Source organism: Carcharodon carcharias, chromosome 8 (assembly GCF_017639515.1).
Source record: "Carcharodon carcharias isolate sCarCar2 chromosome 8, sCarCar2.pri, whole genome shotgun sequence".
Lineage (NCBI taxonomy): Eukaryota > Metazoa > Chordata > Chondrichthyes > Lamniformes > Lamnidae > Carcharodon > Carcharodon carcharias.
In genome coordinates this window covers 37,638,003-37,658,735 of record NC_054474.1, presented here as the reverse complement: position 1 = coordinate 37,658,735, position 20,733 = coordinate 37,638,003, and the positions used below count along the sequence as shown (strand labels likewise).

General features: G+C 39.4%; 1 protein-coding gene across 3 annotated transcripts in view; it reads right to left on the bottom strand.

The window, feature by feature from the left end:
• The window catches only part of fnip1 (folliculin interacting protein 1), a 109,654-nt gene that overhangs the window by 57,258 nt on the left and 31,663 nt on the right, over positions 1 to 20,733 (bottom strand). For 2 of the 3 annotated variants that reach the window (XM_041193262.1, XM_041193265.1), the window contains exon 2: positions 5,252 to 5,378. In XM_041193262.1, coding sequence (XP_041049196.1) covers positions 5,252 to 5,378 — 127 coding nt within the window. Of the gene's footprint in view, positions 1 to 5,251; positions 5,379 to 7,856; positions 8,085 to 20,733 lie in introns of all 3 variants that reach the window. The other variant, XM_041193263.1, reaches the window with a different exon arrangement.

Sequence of the window (20,733 nt, the reverse complement as noted above, 5' to 3'; positions counted from 1 at the left end):
GTTGCTTGTACTTGTACTCCAGGACTATGGACCCTACACAAGGAGTGGTTTATACAGAAAATTGTGGCATAGGATTTCACCATGGTCTTCAATGTCTGTGGATATATTTCTTTTAAAACCCACAAAGACAGTATGTTGGCACTTACTCCTGTATTAATCTCAGCCAATAACTAATTGTTACAAACTTTCTTATGGCAGAATTTGAATCTTGGCAAACACTTCAAATGGTGTGACAGTATCTATGTTTTCCATTAAAATTAATGGCCTGAAACTGGTGTTCATCCCTCTTCATCTTTATGATGTGCGCAACATGTTTTTGCTCATCAATCACCTCATTTCTGACGGGATACTGGATGGTCATTTTTACTGAAGGTATCAGTTGTGGACGGCCTGTTTGGATCACTGCACGGCCCTTTACAGCTGCAGACTTTGCCCTAGTGCACTGCAGTTGTCAATGGCCCTTTTGCCACATGTCTTAAAAGCTGGGCATTTATTCAGTGCAGGCAGAAGGCCACACCTTCTAAATGTCTTGCTAGGTTTGGGTATTCTAATGAACGTGTCAACAATTGGGTTGCACCTAGGACCTGCAAGCATCGTCGACCTGCAAGGACTGCTTTGTACTTGTGTTGATCTATGAGTAGCTCTTCGATGCTATATGTTTTGGGCATCTGGCAGATCTTGCTGGAATTCTTCATGGAAATGGAGGCGATCAACTCAACAATTCTGGCTGCTAGCTCTGCGTTTGAAAAAAACTCAGATTATTTTCTCTGCTTCTGCTGACGAAGTGGTCTATAGATTCTGTAGGCTATTGTCAAAATGACATGAACTCTGGTCTATGAATACAGAAGTTTAACCTGATTCTGAACCAGTCTTCCAATGTAGCCCATGTCTTTTGGGGATTCTTTAACTTGTCTTCTGTTAACCCTGACATGTTCAGCCTGTGTAGGTCTTCATTCCCAAATTGCTGAGCAATTCTTCATGGCTTGCTTGTTTGTCAGATACACCTGAATCAAGAAACCCTAGCTCTGTACGTTGTTTAAACATTTTGAAATTTGGATAGTAGGTCAGATCCATCCCAATTCAAACTTGGGAATTTTGTGGACATTCAGACAATATCCTTTGGCCTTCCTCATTTCACTCAATTTGTTTTTCAGCGAATCTTGAAGCTACCCATTAAAAATTGGGCCAGGGAAGGCTGTGATTATAATGATGGTTTGGTTTATTTTTTTTTTTGGCTCTCTCAATATTGATCTGGCCATACCCTGGTCACTCACCTTTCCTGACTGAGCTAACCCAGTACTGGTCCTCTTGATGCACTGCCCCACTCACTGAACTGACAGGCTACGCGCCGCACTCTCACCATGAGGGATCCACCTGCTTACCAGCTCTCGACTTGAGCACTAACACAGTCTATATCTTCAATGCTTTTCTGTGCAGTCACCACACTGATTTCAACTATCCCCAACACTGCAAACTCAGTGCAAATCGGACCAGAACATAGAGGGTCATCTCATGCCATGTAGCATGATCTAAGGCTGTTCAACATCTTGTAGCCACACTGTTTGACCACCGCTGAACACCACGTCGTGTTTTTATAATGATATAAAGGCACCACTCATAAGGGATTGTGTAAACATGTTGCGAGCTCATTTATTTAAACTAGGCACATGAAAACATATATACATGGGTAGGAGGCTTGAAGGCATCAGCAGCAGGGCTGTGTGCTGTGCTCTGCTTACAAGCCAAAATGAAGCAGAGGCTAGATCATATGACAGTTCCCCTCTAGCGAAGGCATGCTGCTATCCCTTAAAAGGGATATTACAATACGTGCCACTAATTTTAATGTTATGCACACAGGCCCCTAAAATTTCCTTAGACCTCCGTAATGCCCGGCGTTTCATTATTTATATCTACAAATCCGCTTCTAGTCCAAAATTTTTCCACTTAATTTATTAATGTTTCTTAACAAATGTTATGTGCTCCCATTCACACTACTTACCATGTCACCAGTCTTTGCAACATCAATAATCATAAATATATATCTACTGTCTTATCAAAGTAATTAATATAGTGAATAGTTGAGACCCCGGTATAGATCATTGTGGGACAGCATGAGTTAATTTCTTTCAGTTTTGAGTACATATCCATAATCTCTACTCTGTCTTCTATCACCTAAATCAATTTCCTAATCTGGTCAATAACTAGCCTTCAATTTAATGGGTTTTAATTTTGGCCAAAAGTCTCTTATATGGAACTTTATTGAATGCCTTCTGAAAGCCCATGTTAACGACATCCATAGATATTCCCCTGTCTATTCCTTTTATTACTTGCTCAAAAAAAATCAGTTAGGTTTGTTTGACAGAGCCTACATTTTACAAATCCATGTTGGCTCTCTAATCAGGTCAAATTTTTCTAAATGCTAATCAATGTCCTAAATTATAGGTTCCAAAAACTTCCCCACAGCAATTTATCAGATATATATATTTCCTGGATTTTCTCTCTCCTTCCCTAAATGATGGAGTCACATTTGACATATTCTGATCTAAAAAGGGGCAATTCTTTCTTTAATTGAGAGCACTTCGGAAGATTATGGCTGAAGTATCAGCAATTGCTTCACCTGCTCCCTGAGACAAAAACCATCAGTTTTGGCAACTTCATTCTTTAGTACCACTATTTTTTCTAATACGTTTTTGTTTCTTCAAATTTTATTAAATTCCAGTCCTCGATACATCATTAGCTTCCCTGGAATGTCAGGAATAATATCCTCTTCACCTGCTGTGAAGACTTACAAATTAAATTGTTCAACAAGTCTGCCCTTTCCTTTCCCACCCCCCCCAACCATTTGCAATATTATCCACATCCATTTTCAAAGGGTCCACATTACCAGAACATGGTGTTCAGCAGTGGTCAAACAGTGTGGCTTTTCCTTTCAATAATTGTTTAAAAACAATGCTAGTCTTGATTCCCCTCAAGTTTCTTTGCATATTTTTGTTTTAAACTGTGCTATCTTGTCTTCCTATGCTGTTTCTCTAAACTGCATCAGTGACCACAATTCACAAGTCCTTCATTGCTGTGATGTGCTTTGAGATGTCCAACAATCATGAAAGATTCTTCATAAATGCAGATTCACTCCTTATTTCTGGCCACTCTATTGAGCATTATTTCAGATCCTAACCAATAGGTTAAATCCCATCAACCCCATTGTATGGAAAAATAGTGTTTTACCCATCTCTTTACTCAGAAGCAACTCAGCACCACCTTCCACTCGTCTACAAAAAACTAACTTAATGTAACATTGCCCCTTGCCCTCCACCTTCTGAAACCAAAAGTAGTCTCTTCCAACTAATGATGAAATTGGGCCCAGACAATTTTGCAGCTGCTACCCACCACCACCCCTCAAAACCACAAAGGGTTACTGACCTTGTGACAACCAATCCTTCCCTTTCCACTAGTGCCTCATCCTATCCACCCTGACCCCCCTCTTCTGCATTTCTATCTCCTCCTTCCCCAACCAAGAAATGGGCCTTAGCCCATTTTCATTGACCCAATTGCCTGCCCTCTATTTCCCTTTCTCCTCTTCCCATCTCTCCCTTCTTCCCCAACTTTTCCTCCACTGTAATCTTGTTATTCTATCACCTTCTAACCTGAATAAGAAGTCTCAACTCTCCATCTGGAACATGGAAAATTCAATCATAGCTTATTGATTAAAAAATTTACTGCATAACAGAAGTCTTTTGACTTTGGAATGTTATGCCTTATTTTCAACTTTTATATCCATATTGCTAACTACTTGCCACACCTTAAATGATACTGTTTAATAAGGAGCCAGGAGCCACAATAAAGGCAGATGGGCAACTTAAAACACTTTTCTGTACAGAGGCAAACTCTTTGCATGCATGGAAACCATATTTCATATTTTTCAACAGACATGCAACTATATTTTTGCTTGAAATCCCAGGTCATTTGCATAACTTCACTTATGAATACAAGTAGTGCAGTCAAATAATAATCACGTCTTCTTTAAGAACTCGTGAATTAGGAAGGCGCTTAGATCAGAACAAAATCTCGTGCATTGCAGTATCATGTGATGAAACCACACATGCACACGCACAAAAGAAAAAAAAAGTGGAACTAAGCTTCCAGTGCATAAAAACAGGTTTGTGACACTACCAAACTTTTGCATTTCCACCCTCTACCCCAGCACCAACACTTCCCAAAAAATTGAATTTTACTGCTTTTTTTCCTTAGCAAATAGGTGGTGCAGTGGAACACACAAGCAGATTGTGATCTGAGGAATTGCTTCATTTTATTTAATGCACTGAATCAATGCCATAAAACTTTAATTATGAACCTGTACATTAGATCGCAAATTTCCAGATATATCAAAACTAGTCTAGTCAAAATATATGTCTTTCATATCCTTAGGCTTCCCCAAAATGACCATTGTTTCACCAACCTGAAATGATAACTCTTATTTCTCTCTCCACAGCTGCTGGCAGACATGCTGAGTTTTTCCAAGCTCTTAGTTTTTATATTTCAGATTTCCAACATCTGTAACATTTTGCTTATGCACACAAAATGGTTCCCGATTCAGGGCACTGGATCTTTTGGGGGGGGGGGGGTGGAGAATGCAACACGTGCATGATTTGGAAACTTCTGCAAGAGCCCACAATTCTGGATTATCTTTCTAAGGTGATATCAAATCGTTACATTTCATAATGAATGTTTCTTCCCAGTTTTTACTCCAACCTCAATGCAAACAGCTTATCCCATAAAGGATATAGGTTCCTGAGCCACTGGTCTTTTCCACAGCTATGGTCAATTCTTCTCCATATCTGATTAGAAGCATCAACAGTGCATAAAGTGAAGACTTTTTAAATGTTTTCCATTCCCTAGGCTCAATAGAACACCTAGATTCCACACAGCTACTAATAAAAATCATACAACAATTTCAAGGGAGGGTAAAGTGGCAGCCGCCAAGATCTGGCACATATAATATTTCTATTAGAAGCCGACATTGTCTCAAGTCTGGCTTTTGTTGCCTAGAAGACTTCAGATGTAACTTAAAAATGCAGGACCACATATTGCAAGGTAGCTGGTTTAATTAATTCTTTCTCCTTTCTTCTATCCATTTAACCAATAAGCCTAGAAAATGTTAAGACAAATTGAACCAATGTAGGGATGATTTTTCACACTGGCACAGATCAGACTAAACAGACATCCATTTGACAAAAAAAAATTTATGACTTACTGAAGCTGAATTTTCCTCAGTTTTCTTTGTTGCTTTAGAGTCAAACAGAACATTTCTTCCTCGTCGCTCACAATCTTGGTAGACAATAAGTCTTACCTGGCTGGGATTGAACTCTGGAGCTGGCCAGCTTGAAAGAAGAAAAAAAATGGTGACAGTGAACGAAAATTCCCAAGTAAAACAAAAACTTGCATCCACAACCTCTTGCCTTGATGCAGTCTCTGCCCAAGAAGATGACACCCCAGAGCTCTTGGCCCTAAGCTCTGCAAGCATATCCCAAAACTCACTGAAAACCAAACCAAGATTAGGAGGGGATGTATGAGAAAAGAAAATCAAACATTTTGACACAAGCCTTCATAGATACTAGTTAGAGTGTCAAAGAGGGCTTCATCATACAGCATTGCATGGAAACTTATTAAAAAAATTGGAATGTTTATTCCACACAATAATAATGATTTGCTACAAATGGCTAGCTTTCCCTCCTATCCCTTCTTCCTTTAGGCAGTGCTGACCATTCTTCAGTTTACCACCAGGTGGGGTCTGTTTTGGCACCATGGTACATGAGGGGACCCCAGAATGCCTAACAAAGAGAACACTGCTCTCAAAAATGTGAAAGGGAGCTTGCATTAAATGAGTTTTTGCTCTTTAATATTCCCCAAAATTAGTTGAGAATTAAAAAACACTTTAAAATCAAAATTTTCATAGTTAAGTTAAAACTCTATGTTTACATTTATAAAGCCTCTTTTTTAATAATTGTTTTTAAATTCATCTCATGACCGAATTTTTATATTTTACAAAATGAAGGGACATGACATTATCTGTACATTTGAATGCTAACCTGGGATTTTTCTTTTTAAAAGTCATAAGTTCACCTTAGAACTGTCAACAAGCAGGCCATTTCTAATAAAACACCTGACCTTTTTGGTACTTGAGGAAGATCTGGATGTTTGTTCAGAACAGCAATCACTAATTGATGTGGAAAAAAGCGAAAAGGCAAAGGTTGATAACTTGCTGGAAATCACATGGGAGAGAGAGAAAAAAAACTTTAAATTGTGAACCTGCTCATTTTGAAGGAACAAGCTGAGGTAGGAAGACTACCCTAGCTGGCACTCTCTCTCTGCCTTGCCTAAAATTGTGTGGGCTATCAACCTGTAGCCAGAGAATCCCAAATCTGAGTGTAACTGGTCTGCATTTGGACCTGCAAAGCTGAGAACAGTCGGTGAGAACTTCCAGATGTCCACTGGGACCAATGGCCCGTTTTCACGAGGGAACCCCCCTGGTCGACAGCATCGAGACCCTGCAAACTTTATCCTTTATTTTACAACGTCCATCCTCTAAAACCCATCTCTGCAGAGAGACTCTGTTTGTCCTTTGTGTGCGTGTGTCTGTTTGTTTGTGTGCGTGCATGTGGGTGCAGGTGGGGGTGTACACTGGGGAAATTCTTTAGGAAGAGATATAATTATGCTTCCTGATTACAACTGTGTGCAACTTGTTAAAAATAGAGGTTTCATTTTATAATAAACAATTGTTCTAAGTTTGTTGAAAGAAGCCTAGTTCAAGGCTCTTTTATTCTGGGCACCAGTAGGGAAAATAGGCAATTAATTTTCTCATCATATAACCAAACTTTTAAATTAATGGTGCAGCCTTTGGTGTAGTGAGCCTGGATCATACAGGCACTCCTCCCATCCCGGTCTTAACATTGTCATTAGTGATTAGTTTTTAGTTAAATTGAAGTCACTACTTTTTAAAAACAATGAATCAAATCTTCATGTCCTTTGCTTTACAATTAATATATGTACCAGAAACCTGTAAAATGAATTCTAAATCAGAATATTCAGCAACATATGTTTTTCTCACTTTGCGTAACTTATGGATGTATGAAAAAGATGGAAAAGCAGCCACTGGTCAAACAGGCCTGTCCTACAAATTTCTACTCAGTAAATGCAAACAAAAAAAGAGCAAAATGTTCTTCGCATAAATTGCAAATGTAATTGAACTTTCCATCAGATTGTACATTGGCTTTGACCAAGTACCAACTTGCCACAAAATGAAATACACATTTTAAAACCAATGATCCTTCCTAACGAGCAATACTTTTGTAAAGGTATAAAGCCATGAATCTGTTATTTTAGCATTTTCTTGGAAAATACTTTATGATCATTGGCTATAAAGTGCTTTCAGATGCCCAATGAAGTACTATTGTAGAGTAGGCACTGCTAGAATGTAGGGAATGCAGGTGGCCAACTTGCACACAAGCTCCACAGAGGGCAATGCGGCAATGGCCAAATAATTTTTTTTTTGCGAGGTTGATTGACAGAAATAATGCCCAGCACATAATTGCCCTACTTTTCTTCGAAGTAGTGCTAGGGGGTCGTTTACATCTACATGAAAGGGCAGAAAGGGGCTTTAGTATAAAATCCCATCCAAAAAGACACTACCTCCAGAAATGCTTCACTCCCTGAGTACTGCACTGGAGTATCAGCCTTGATTTTTGTGCTCAAGTCCTGGAGTGGGACTTGCACTCAATCTTCTGACTCAGAGGCAAGAGCACTACCAACCGAGCCTCAGTTAAAACAGAGCAACAAGCTACTTTCACTAAGTTGCTTACTTCAGCCTCCATTGCATGATTCACCGAGAAAGATGTTGTGCCAACACGTTCATATGATTTTATCAATACATTTTCATAACCATTACTTTGAAGTGCATGAGTACTATTGCTTGGTCAATCCTTCAATTTTCTCCATGCTTCTTCAGTTATAGGAAAGAGAGAGATGGATTAAATTTACTTCTGCTTTGCCAACATTCTCCAGCAGAAAATGAAAGTCAAGTGATCACGCTGTGGGGAAAAATCAGATTGCTTCATTAATTCTGGTGCATTGCTTCCTGTTCATTATAAAAAAAACTTTATGGCTGCATATTTGTCCTTTTTATTGCTAAGAGGTCATCCTCACTAACTGCTGAACTGAAGAAGTTTTAACTTGGTTGCATTTACATTATCTCTAAACAATGAGCAGTGCCCAGAGTCCATATCACTGTACTATAACATTCCCACTGCTATAAGACAAACTATTTTTCAGTAAAACACCAATAGTTTTGCAAACAAGGCAGGAACAACTAGGCAACTCCTACACTTTTTCACTCAACTTATTGGAAACTGCTTTTTTTTAAAAAAAATAACATATGGACTAATTGTGTGTTGTGTGTTAGATATTACTTTTAAATAGATATTTAAAAACTGCCACAGCAACTTACCTTTGTATAGCACCTTTAACCAAATAAAACATCCCAAAGCATCACAGGAGCCTTATAAAGCAAAATTAGGTATCAAGTCACATAAGGAGATATTTGGTCAGATGGCCAAAAGTTTGATCAAGAGGCAGGTTTTAAGTTAGGTCTTAAAAGGGGAGAAGAGAGAGAGATAGAAGGGTTTAGGGTGGAAATTCCAAAGCTTTGGATCTAGGTGGCCGAAGGCATAGCCAATGGTGGAGCAATTAAAATCAAGAATCCTCAAGAAGCCAGAATTATGAGCATTCATATCTTGGAGGATTCTGGGGCTAGAGGGGATGAGAGAGATAGGAAGGGGCGAGCCATGAAAACAGGGATGAGAATTTTAAAAGAGGCGTTGCTTGACTGGGAGCCAATGTAGGTTAGTGAGCACAGGGATGATAGGTGAACCAGACTTGGTTCAAGTAAGGCAGTGGTTCCCAACCTGTGCCCCACAGCCCCAATTGGGGTCGTGGAAACATCAAACAGGATTGAGAGAAATAAAACCTCATGGATATGCTGTCCCATTCCTTTGCATTGTCCTGGCAATGAATTTTTTCATCCAAACAGCTCAGCAATGTGACTATTTCTCAGTGCTGATTGGCTGTTCCCTTGTACCCTATCCCATGACTTCTTGTTGCCAAAAGCATCAGCAGGGAAATTAGCAGTGCACTGTTAATTTAAAAGGAGGTAATTTCACAGCCTTTGTCTATCAATCACTCTACTCTCCATTCAGTCAATCTAAAAACTATATATTTTTAAAGTTTATATCAGAGAAGGAAGGGTTTTGGCCTGGTGTGTCTGATCTGGTAGAATCTAAATTGGTGAGAGTTCCTGATTTTCACAGTTCTTGATTTTAAAAAAAATAAAGTCGTCTTGTATGCAGACAACACTTATGCTGGATTGTAGCCATCTCCGGTACCTTGCCAACTGATGGTTCATGAGAGTTTAGATGATTAGTATTTATAGCTCGCTAATTATGAGAGAAATTAACCCAGCAGCACCTAATCCCCACTTATTTCTGCAAATTGTAAAAGTGCAATCCAGTATAAAGCACTGTCTGCCTACAAGTCAACATTATTTTAAAAAATCATGAAAATCAAGAACCATTATCAAGTTGGATTCTACCAAAAGGGCCAAATGCTTTCCTTCTCTACATCGAGTCCAGAATTTTCACCACTGATTTTCATAGTTATATGTTGATATTAAATGTGGGTCTGGAATTTGCCAACTTTAATAATTATATCAGTGTCATTACACTGCTTTATTTCTGACTTGTTTTTGTTGGCATCTGGGGTCACTTTAATTTTCAGATGTTAAAATGGGATCATGTTGGAAAATGGTTTGAAAAGCACTGCAGTGAGGACAAAGGCAGCGGGCTTTGGATGATCAAGTTTACAGATGGTAGAGTACGGGAGACCAGCCAGCAGCATGTTTAAAATCAAATCTAGGGGTAACAAAGGCACGAATGAGGGTTTCAGCAACAGGTGAGCTGAGGCAGTGGCGAAGTTATGCAATGTTATGAAGGTAGAAATAGACTGTCTTAGCTATAGCTTAGATATGAGGTTGCAAGCTGATCATGGGGTCAAATATGATACCAAAGGTTGCAAACTGTTTGGTTCAGACTCAGACATGGAGAATCAGTAGCTAGGGAAAGGAGTTTGGAGTGGGGACTGAACATAATGGCTTCAGTATCCCCAGTAGTTAATTGGAGGAAATTTCTGCTCATCCAGTACTGGATTATCAGACAAGTTGTCTGATAATTTACCAACAGCAGAGTCATTGAGAGAGGTGGTGGGGAGGTGGATCTGGCAATTAAGGGTGGGCAATAAATGCTGGCCTAGCCAGCGGCTCTGACATCCTGCAACTGAATTTAAAAAAACATGTGAAACCTAAAGTTCATCATATGATAAGGGTGTGAGGCAGGAGAGAAAAAGGAAAACCAATAATTCAGGAGTGTTCACTCTTTTGCACTCAAAAACTGTACCACAATGCACCATTGGAAGCTAAGAAGCAAATTATTTTTCAGCTCTATTGATTCCAGTTCTTGCCTGGTTCAGGAAGTATAAGCTCACATTAGTTCTGCTTTAAGTACTGAACCAGAGAAAACAAGGGGCAAGAAAACCAGAGAAAGTAAAAAAGAGCATATGGAATTAATGGGCAATTTCTTCAATTAATGATATATAAACTGCTGATAGCATGAATTTTCCTTTAGCTATTAAATGTTCAACTTAATTAAATATGAACATTGTCACTTGTTGCATTTTGCATTTTTACAGATCAGGTTTGTACAGTGTGTTCATGCTGTATATCATAAATTGATATCCCAGTATATTGCGTTAACTGCCTTGGTAAACATATACAGTTCCATTCCTGCAAAGCCAAGTGGTTATGGTACTGGGTTTGTAACCCCAAGATCAAGAGTTCAAATCTCACAATGGCAAACTATGAAACAATGTAACTTCATCTGAAACAGATGGAAATGGGTTTGTACTCGAAAGAGTTACAAGAGGGTTGGGAAAGTGTTAAAAAGATTATTGGCCCTCATCGCCATACCATAGCCAGGTTATTCCTTAGATGTGGGTCAAGGGCTTCGGAGCATCCTCGCAGATGATCAGTCCAAATTAGATAAGGCACTTCCCTAGTTACAATTGGTGGCCGTACAACGTCCTGATTGTGTTATATGTCAAAGGTACTTTATTCACAATTATTGAAGGAGTAAACATATTTCACCATAGAACACTGTAGCCTTTTGCAAACAGATGCAACATGTGTCCAGCAACCATGGAGGTGGATCTAAACAGATGGGCAGGAAAGATACGCGCAATGTGTTGGAGGACCCCTTAGCTGAAGTCTGGAAAAATTGCAAGCTGGGCTTAACAACAACAAAAAAATCAATGCAACAGTGTATCCATTTAGCCAGGGCATCGTCTATATTCCTCCAGCAGACGTGCGGAATTTATGAGTATTTTTAGTGGAAGATTTTGATTTGGCCCTCCTACATTCTGCTGCATGTGGATCTGCCTCTACTTTTCTCCTGTTCCTCTTTTGCTATATAGTAGACTAGGCCTTATTTCCTGGTTTACAGAATGAAAAGGGTTCTGAAGGAGAATACTAGTTTGTGCTGAGAAAGATCATTTTGATATCCCAATATTCTTAAATTCTGGCTCCTTGATGTGGTACGGTATGGAGTGCACAAAATAATAGTGCTCTTCTTACACCGTAGGAAATAAAATACATTTTTTCCCAAATCGACACCAAGATACTGAGAGTTATTTTGGAAACAAACTTCAAGCATATTTCAGAATCCTTTCATGACAATCATTATGAACATGTATTCATTCAAAAGTAGAATTGCAAAACACCTGCTTATTTGCATTATCTACTTCACCATTTTGACTATATCAACATTTTAAGTGATAATCTCTGTGCTGTTCTGATACATTATCCATCGAGGACCTGCACTTTAACGAAAGCAACAATGCAGCAAATAGTATGGGCATGGAAAGGCAGGCGGGGGGAAAAAAAACTTCTAAAAATAGTGAATTTGGGGTGTGGCACCCTGATTAAGTTTGCTTTGCAATTACTGCATGCTAGGGAGAGATGGTGGCATAGTGGTAATGTCACTGGACTAGTAATTCAGATGCCCAGGGAGTTCAAATCTCACCACTGCAGCTGGTGGAATTTAAATTAAATAAATATGGAGTAATGGTGACATGACAACTACAGTTGTAAAAAACCCACCTGGTTCACTAATGTCCTTCAGGGAAGGAAATCTGCCATCCTTACCTGGTCTGGCCTACATGTGACTGCAGATCAAAAGCAATGTGATTGACTCTTCACTAACAATCAGGGACGGGCAACAAATGCTGGCCTTGCCAGCACCACCCACGTCCCATGAAAGAATAAAGAAATAAAATCAGTAAATATAATTGTGTGAAGTGTTTTAAAACATTTCAGTGATGTAATAAAAGTGCCTGATTAGTGGTACATCAGACAGGTGTTTACTAAAATATGTATTTTTAGTAGAACCAAAAAAATGCTTATTTTAGTGGTTAACATTTCTCTGCTATGGATTAAAACAGATGCAGAGGGTTGCATGCTCAGGAAAGTTGAGGAGAATAAACAAGTATATTGTATTATACGAATTCAATAGATACTGGCATAGCACAAAGCTCAAGATTCAAGCAGCACAGAGCACTACTTTCATAGTTAGCATTTATAGATTTCCTGCCCACTCATCTACTTTATCCCTTACAGTGTTACTTGCATTTTTCCATTCAGAACCAACTACAACATCCTACAGCTTCTTAAAGATAAAACTTGGGGACTGGGTTGTAGAGATATTTCAAAACCAGAGTTGATATAAATCAGAGCGATAGGAAGATGCTTTCTCCATCAGCCTGCTGTCAGCATCCAATGAGTTAGGGCAATTTGAATTCAATAGAGTGTACTATTCATCTGAGTGCACAAACAATGCAAAACAAACCGTTGATGGAAAACGTCACATTGAAAGAGGCACTCTTCTTCGATTGGGGTAGAATGGATGGAGTTTTAAGCTGCTTTTATAATACAGCACTGCCTCCTGAAATAATCTCAAAATACTAGTTTTGGATTGTGGGGTAGTTTCAACATAGGCTGGAATCACCAGCTCATATATGGTGCACTGCAGCTCATACATGGAGCACTGCAGCTATCTGTGGCTAATAATCTATTCCTGGTCAACTAGCATGTCATTCTGGAAGCCAAGATGTTAGAAAGGCAAAACATCTCATTTGGTTTGTGTTACCCTGCCTATAGTGGCACCAAATTCAGTTAGTTAACAACTTCAAGGTATGCAGTGACAAAGCAAAGACATAAATTATCTATTGACTATGATAGATAGTAGTGCCTGACACTGGGTTCCAAAAGTGGAAAATGTTTATTTCTCAGCATTGTATTTATCTAAATAGGGCATATCAAAGATGCATATGTGAAGTATTTCAGTTCCAGTACAATCAGATTAGATCCAGCAAACCAAATTCTATCATAACCACTATTCAATATGTTAACCTCAGATAAATGACAAAACCTACAAGCAAATTAAAAGACCCAAGTAAAGTCCTGAGAGAATTAGCTGATGAATCAAAGCAGAAATGTGGAGTTGTGCACAGCAAACACTCAGTGCAATTAATCCTCTCAGGACCCTTTTCCAAAAGAGCTTAGCTTCATCAGCCTGGCACGAGCTGTCTATTTAGCCTTAGATGCTAACTTTTATCTGCATTATGCAAACCTGACAACAAATCTCCTGAGAATCACAAATATTTCCAGTTCCTTATGGCTCAGAGTAAAACACAATTTCAGTAAATAAAATTTAAAGGGCAACATCTTCTACTGTTGGTTATTCAGCTTAAAGTGTCAACCTCATTCCCCTTTCCAAGATGGAAGAATTTTGAAGGGGTATTTCAGAAGTGCACACATTCAGTACAACCGAAGCTTTTGTAAACAATTTTAGCTTCTGTTCCAACAAGAAAATATTTTGTTAAAAAAGATTGCATAAGAAGCTCTAGCAAAACAAGGAGAGAACATTTAATATACAAGTTCTGAATTAATACTTTTTTGAAAAATATTACCTGGGTAACATCGTCCTGTTGGTAACCCCGGCTATGTAATCCACAGAAAGGTTTCTTCGCTTGCTAACCCTTCCTAATAATAGCTCTGTATTAGGTTCATCCTGAAGCACAAGGCTGTCAGGTGACACACACACAGATATGAACAGCACTCTGTCAAAGGTAATTCCATGTTCAAACGCATAAACTGCACAGAAGCTTATAGTTGTCTAGATCCTCAGAGACTTGGTTACAGCAGATATCATTTAGTTTAATCTCTTTACTAGCTAGAAAGCATTACTTGTTTCCTGATTAGAACACTTCATAATGTTGCTTAAAGCAGCGGACTCTAGTTCCCAAACGGTCAGGCAGTTCGAGTTATTAGCAGCAGCAAAGAGCACCTCCCCCAGTTCTCTCCTCTTCTCCCCCTCTCCCCAGCACATTCCTTGATGCATCAGGATGCCTTCAATCTACAGCAGTGATAGGCAGCTTCTGTTGACTGAAAAACGGGCAGGAAAAAGCAATCATGTGACTTGACTCAGTGTACCACCTGGGTCTACAGCAAAGCCTGCCAACCAATCTCTGCGCTAGCAAGCTCCCTAGAGCCTGCACTCTTCCAATCGAACCCTGTACTTTCCATCATTTTACTGAGTAACAAAAACCTTGTACATTCACCCAGCTGAACACAACAACACTTGTTCAATGTCCTTTGTCTAACACAATGCAATAAATAAGCAGCAGCTTACCAAACAATCCTATACAATACTGGCTGGTACTGAGTGTTTTTTCCTTCTTTCACAAGAAACCATTAAAAAAAAACTATACTTCAATTTAAATTAATACTTCAAACTAATACTTTTCTTTTCCTTTTTGTCAAATTAACTATTAATTGGCCATTGTTACTAAAATCATTTCAATCTCTCTGCTCTGGACATTTATTTAATATTCATTTGAGCGGGTAAGAAGCAGAAGTTTTCTTTCCCCAGTTAAAAATTTCCTCCTTCCTACAGACAACTCCATTCAATGGTACAAGTTGTCCTCTAAAAAATGGCACAGGATTAGTAAATGAGGCAATTGACAAAATGTACATGCAGCTACGATGCACACCACTTAAAAAGGCACAAGGGAAACACACTCCATGGTCTATATTAGAACAAATTAGGTCATCGTGATTTTTTACAGCAGAATTCTTCAATTACATAATCTAGGTTAAAGTAGGAATAATGCTGCTACAATGGAGAGTTGCACAGGCAGGCTCAGATGTTGGAATAAAAACAGAAAATACTGGAAAAAACTCAGGTCTAACAACATCAGTGGAAAGAAAAACAGTTAACATTTAGAGTCTGTATGTTTGTTTCACAATTACAGCACCTGCAGTATTTTGCTTTTATCAGATGTTGGAACATCCAGGTCTCCAAAGACATTAGAACAAATGAAGTATAGTTGCAGTGGTCACACCACATCAGTGTTGACATGGAGTCCATGAGGCGAGAGTGGCAGTCCTTGACATCAAGGCAGCATTTGACTAAGTGTGGCATTAAGGAGCCCTAGCAAAACTGGAGTCAACTGGAATCAGAGGCAAAACTCTGCTGGTTGGAGTCATACATTGCACAAAAGGAAGATGGTTGTGGTTGCTGGAGGTCAATCGTCTCAGTTCCAGGACATTATTGCAGGAGTTCCTCAGGGTAGTATCCTAGGCCCAACCATCTTCAGCTATGACCTTTCTTCCATCATAAAAGATCAGAAGTGGGGAGGTTCGCTGATGATTGCACAATGTTCAGCACCATTCATGACTCCTCAGATACTGAAGCAGTCCATGTCCAAATGCAGCAAAACCTAGACAATATCAGGCTTGGGCTGACAAGTGGGAAGTTACCTTTGTGTCACACAAGTGCCAGGCAATGACCATCTCCAACAAGAGAAAAATCTAACCATCTCTCCTTGAGATGGTGCATAGTGGTACTATCACTGACTAGTATTCCAGGGACCCAGGGTAATGTTCTGGGGACCTGGGTTCGAATCCCACCATGGCAGAAATTTAAATTCAATAAAAATCTGGAATTAAGGAGTCTGATGATGACCATGAAACCATTGCGGATTGTCATAAAAACCCATCTGGTTCATTAGTGTCCCTTAGGGAAGGAAATCCGCTGTCCTTACCTGGTCTGGCCTACATGTGGCTCCAGGCCCACAGCAATGTGCTTGACTCTTAACTGCGCTGTGAACAAGGACAATTAGGAATGCTGACCGAGCTGGAGGTGTCCACATCCCATGAATGAATATTTTTAAAAAATTCAATGGCATTACCATTACTGAATCCCCCACTACCATCATTTTGGGGGTTGCCATTAAACGAGAAACTGAAGTGGACTAGCTATATAAATACTGTGGCTACAAGAGCTAGCCAGAGGTGAGGAATCATGTGGCAAATCGCTCCCCTCCTGACTCCCCAAAGCCTGTCCACCATCTGCAAGGCACAAGTCAGGAGTGTGATGGAATACTCTCCAATTGCCAGGATAAGTGCAACTCCAATAACACTCAAGAAGTTTAACATGATCCATGACAAAGCAGCCCGCTTGTTTGGCACCCCATCCACAAACAAACATTCACCTTCCACCACCAACACACAGTAACAGCAGTGTGTACCATCTACATGATGCACTGCAAAAACTCACCAAGGCCCCTTCAGCATCACCTTCCAAACCCACAACTGCTACCATCTAGAAGAACAACAGCAGCAGACATATGGGAACACTACCACTTGGAAGCTCCCCTCCATGCCACTCACCATACTGACTTGGAAATATATCGCCGTTCCTTCACTGTCACTGGGTCAAAATCCTGGAAAACCCTTCCTAACAGCACTGTAGGTCTACTTACACCACAAGGACTGCAGTGGTTCAAGGGGCACCTCACCACCAGCTTAAGGGCAATAAATGCTGGTCTAGCCAGCGATGCCCACATTCCATAAGTGAATATATTAAAAAAAGTCAACGTAGACTGCTCAGTGTTGACTTAGAACTCAAGTGTAGTTGCAAGTCTTTTTCATGCTGGATGTCATAGCCACTTCAGTACATCTGTTTCCACTACATGGGCAACTTCAAGGAGCTTTAATCACATTAGGATGGGCTGCGGTGCATCTGATCTTTCATCAACAAAAACTTGCAATTACTGTAGTAATACGATAGATTGGGCAGGCTGGGCTTGTTTCCGCTGGAATTTAGAAGGGTGAGGCGTGAAGTAATTGAAGTATATAAGATCCTGAATGGTCTTGAAAAAGGTGGATATGGAAAGGATGTTTCCTCTTGTGGTCGAGTTGAGAACTAGGGGGTTCTGTTTTAAAATTAGAGGTCACCCTTGTAGGACAGGGAGGAGGAGAAATTTCTTCTGGGGGTTGCACGACTTTGGAACTCTCTGCCTCAGAAGACAGTGGAAGTGGGGTCATTGAATATTTATTTTTTTTAAAAAGGCAGAGGTAGATTGATTACCTTGCGCAAGGGATTCAAAGGTTATCAGGAAGTAAATGGGAATATAGAACTTGAAACACAAACAGATCAGCCATGATCTTATTGACTGGTGAAGGCTCGAGGGGACAAATGACCTACCTCTGCTCCTATTTCATATTCTCGTATGTTGGCAAAACATCCAAATGTTTTGTAGGAGCATTAACAAAACTTGACAAAGCCATATTAGAAGATATTAAGACAAATGACTAAAAACAAAAACCTGTCAGAGAGGTGTAGGTTTAATAGACAGTGTGTCTTAAAGGAAACAGAGGTACACCAAGGATAAAGTAGACCCAAAATATATTATGACCAAATCTCAACTGTTTAATATAATTTTTTGGGGTGAGCCAGTTGTTATATTTTTGTTCTCAACATTCAAAGTTGATCAAGTGAAATGCGGCACAAGTTGTTGCACACCAAAGAATGAGATGAGCTCAATTTCTCAAATTCTACTCTAAAATTTGCATTAGCAGAATGCTAAAGAATAGCACCTCTCAGTGCCGTGTCTAGATGGGTCCCAGAAATTACAGGAAGATATAATGCAAAGAGAGACCCCTTTGCTGTAAGTTTAAAACAACGAATCATATATTTAGTCCAAAAATATGTATTACAATGGCATTTTTCCTTCTATTCTACCAAGGTAATTAGATCTGTTCCTGTGCCAGGCCCCATATCTCCTATATGTAGATTAATCTGTAGACAATTATTTCAGACTTGCAGCATCCGCAGTATTTTGTTTTTACCTAGTGGGCAGCCTGCAACTCTCATTGCATTTCAGTGGCCACTAAGGAACAATTTGGTGCAGGTCACCCATTTCAACTTTGGTCTCCCATCCAGCAAAGAGACACTGTATTGAAATTCAAATAAGCTACCCCTGCATTGGGAAAGATGGATTTCAACCTCTCAACACAGTGGTTCGTTCAGTGCTTTAATTTTTGAACTAAATAGTATTTTTAAAATCTCCAATGAAGGCCCCACATTTTGCATTATCTCCCTGTAATTTCTGGCAATGCTGCACTGGGAAGTGGTATATTTTCAGGACTCTACTAATGCCATATTTACAGTGGAGTTGCAGAAATTGAACTCTTCTTATTCTACGGTGCTGTGTCACAACCCGTGCCCCATTTTACTGTTGATAAAAAAACATCCAGGGTTACCATCCCGTTACGCCGGTTTCCATAAGTCATTGCTGAAGCAGGATGAAAAAGCAACCCTGACTACAGAGTACCTCCTTCCTTCCATTACGTCAACCTGCAAGCAAGACACTCAAATGAAACCAGTTAACTAGTGTCAGCTTTTTTTTCCCCCCCTCAAGATAAGACAATTTACTTCAACCTAAAATTCCTGAATGGTTTGACTGCTAAAAGGACCAAAACACACAAAGCTAAGTAGCATTTTAGAGAGAGGCTCTAGGATTCTCCAACTATTGTTAGACATTAAATGAAATCACTTATCAATGCCACCAGACCAGACATTTGTTTTAAAAATAGTACACTGTTATTTTTGGTTATAAGTACACAGAATGTTTGGCTATGAATACACCAATTTAACAAATATTAAAAACTGAAATTTACTTGGAAGATTTTGCAATATGTTTAATTAATTTGCATTTGCTGCAATTTGTTAGATTGCAGTAAGACATTTGCCATAAAGAAACTTTTTTAAAAAAATACATTCCAAACAGCATTGTAATTAAAGGTGTGTTGTGTCTATCCACCTCATGTGACTCAACTCATGTGATGTGACTCAATGTCACAAGATAGAGACCAGCTGTGGAAAAAAAAAACAAGGATACAGGTCCTGAAAGTTTGATTACGATAAGGTGTATATGTTTACAGCCCAGGTGATGTATTTTTCATTGTCTTTAAACTACCTTTCAACATGATACATAACGCAATAGTTAAAAAAATCAGGTAATAGAATATCTTTTGCAAAATGTTTTACACATTTTCTGCTAAGGTACATATTCATTTTTAACTGAAGGTAATGAAGTAGCTCCTTGGGGAGCTGAATGGAGATCAGGAACTAGTGTTTAAATTATATTCGGGCATAGCAAACCTATTTATCCGCTTTACTCTGAAAGATTACTTTGAAAGGTTACTGGGGGGGTGGGGGGAGTTGGAGAAGGCAGTGGTGAGGAGAGTGGAAGTCCTTAACATTGGAAATGTTCACCTGTGGGTGTTGCAAAGGCTCTGATCTACTTGGCAGGTGGGCAAACTGCCACTGAGTAATTACATATATAAAAGAAAACCCACACACCCACACAGTACTCAAGGCCCCATCTTTGCTGTGCAGTGCCTATAATCTGCCTCAAGGTAAAAATACTTGGTTGAAACATTAGCCTGAAGACAGTTGTGCAGCTTTTAGGTCCCACTTTCAAAGTGATACTGAGCCATCTTTCCAACTGGGGATGCGGGTCAATGCTATGCCACACATGAAAGGAGGTGCTTTTTTTAAAAAAAAATTATAAACTGAACTTAGTTGTTGAAAAGCAGCTTCCATGAAATAATGTTTTTTTCATAATTGTAACAGTCTCCCTCCTCCTTCCAAGGTTCACATGCCTCCTGCATCTTAAAGTCATTTGATTTTACTCCATACTCAGCCATTGCCTGCGTCATTCTAGGTTTTATTTCCTCACCCTATTTTTTCCTTCCTACCTCCACCTGAAAAGGTGGACATAAAACCACTGAAGTACAGCAAGGGCTGTGCAAATCTAACATGCAACACTATTTTCTAGTTTCCCCCCCCCCCATATCTCATTTATACTACAAAAGGCCTAAGAAGTTCTGAATTCAGCCACATGGTACAAACCATTTTGGTCCTGAAAAATACATAACCAATACAGCTGGGTCTGATTTGGAAGTGCAATGTCTACCTACAGTTTCACTGTCAGAGTTCTGAGTCAACCCATGAGTGCAGTTAAACAAAATCTACAGATCAATTTAAGTAACCAAAATTTAAAAATCTTTTGATGTAGTCAGGCCAGATTGGAATTACTTTAGTCACATGAACTAATAGAAACATAGTACAGTTCCATTGACGCCAGCAACACCCCCATACCCACCCCCACATCAGAGGTAGAAGTGAGGAAGTGGTTGAGCAAATCAACATCCCCACAAGCATTGTG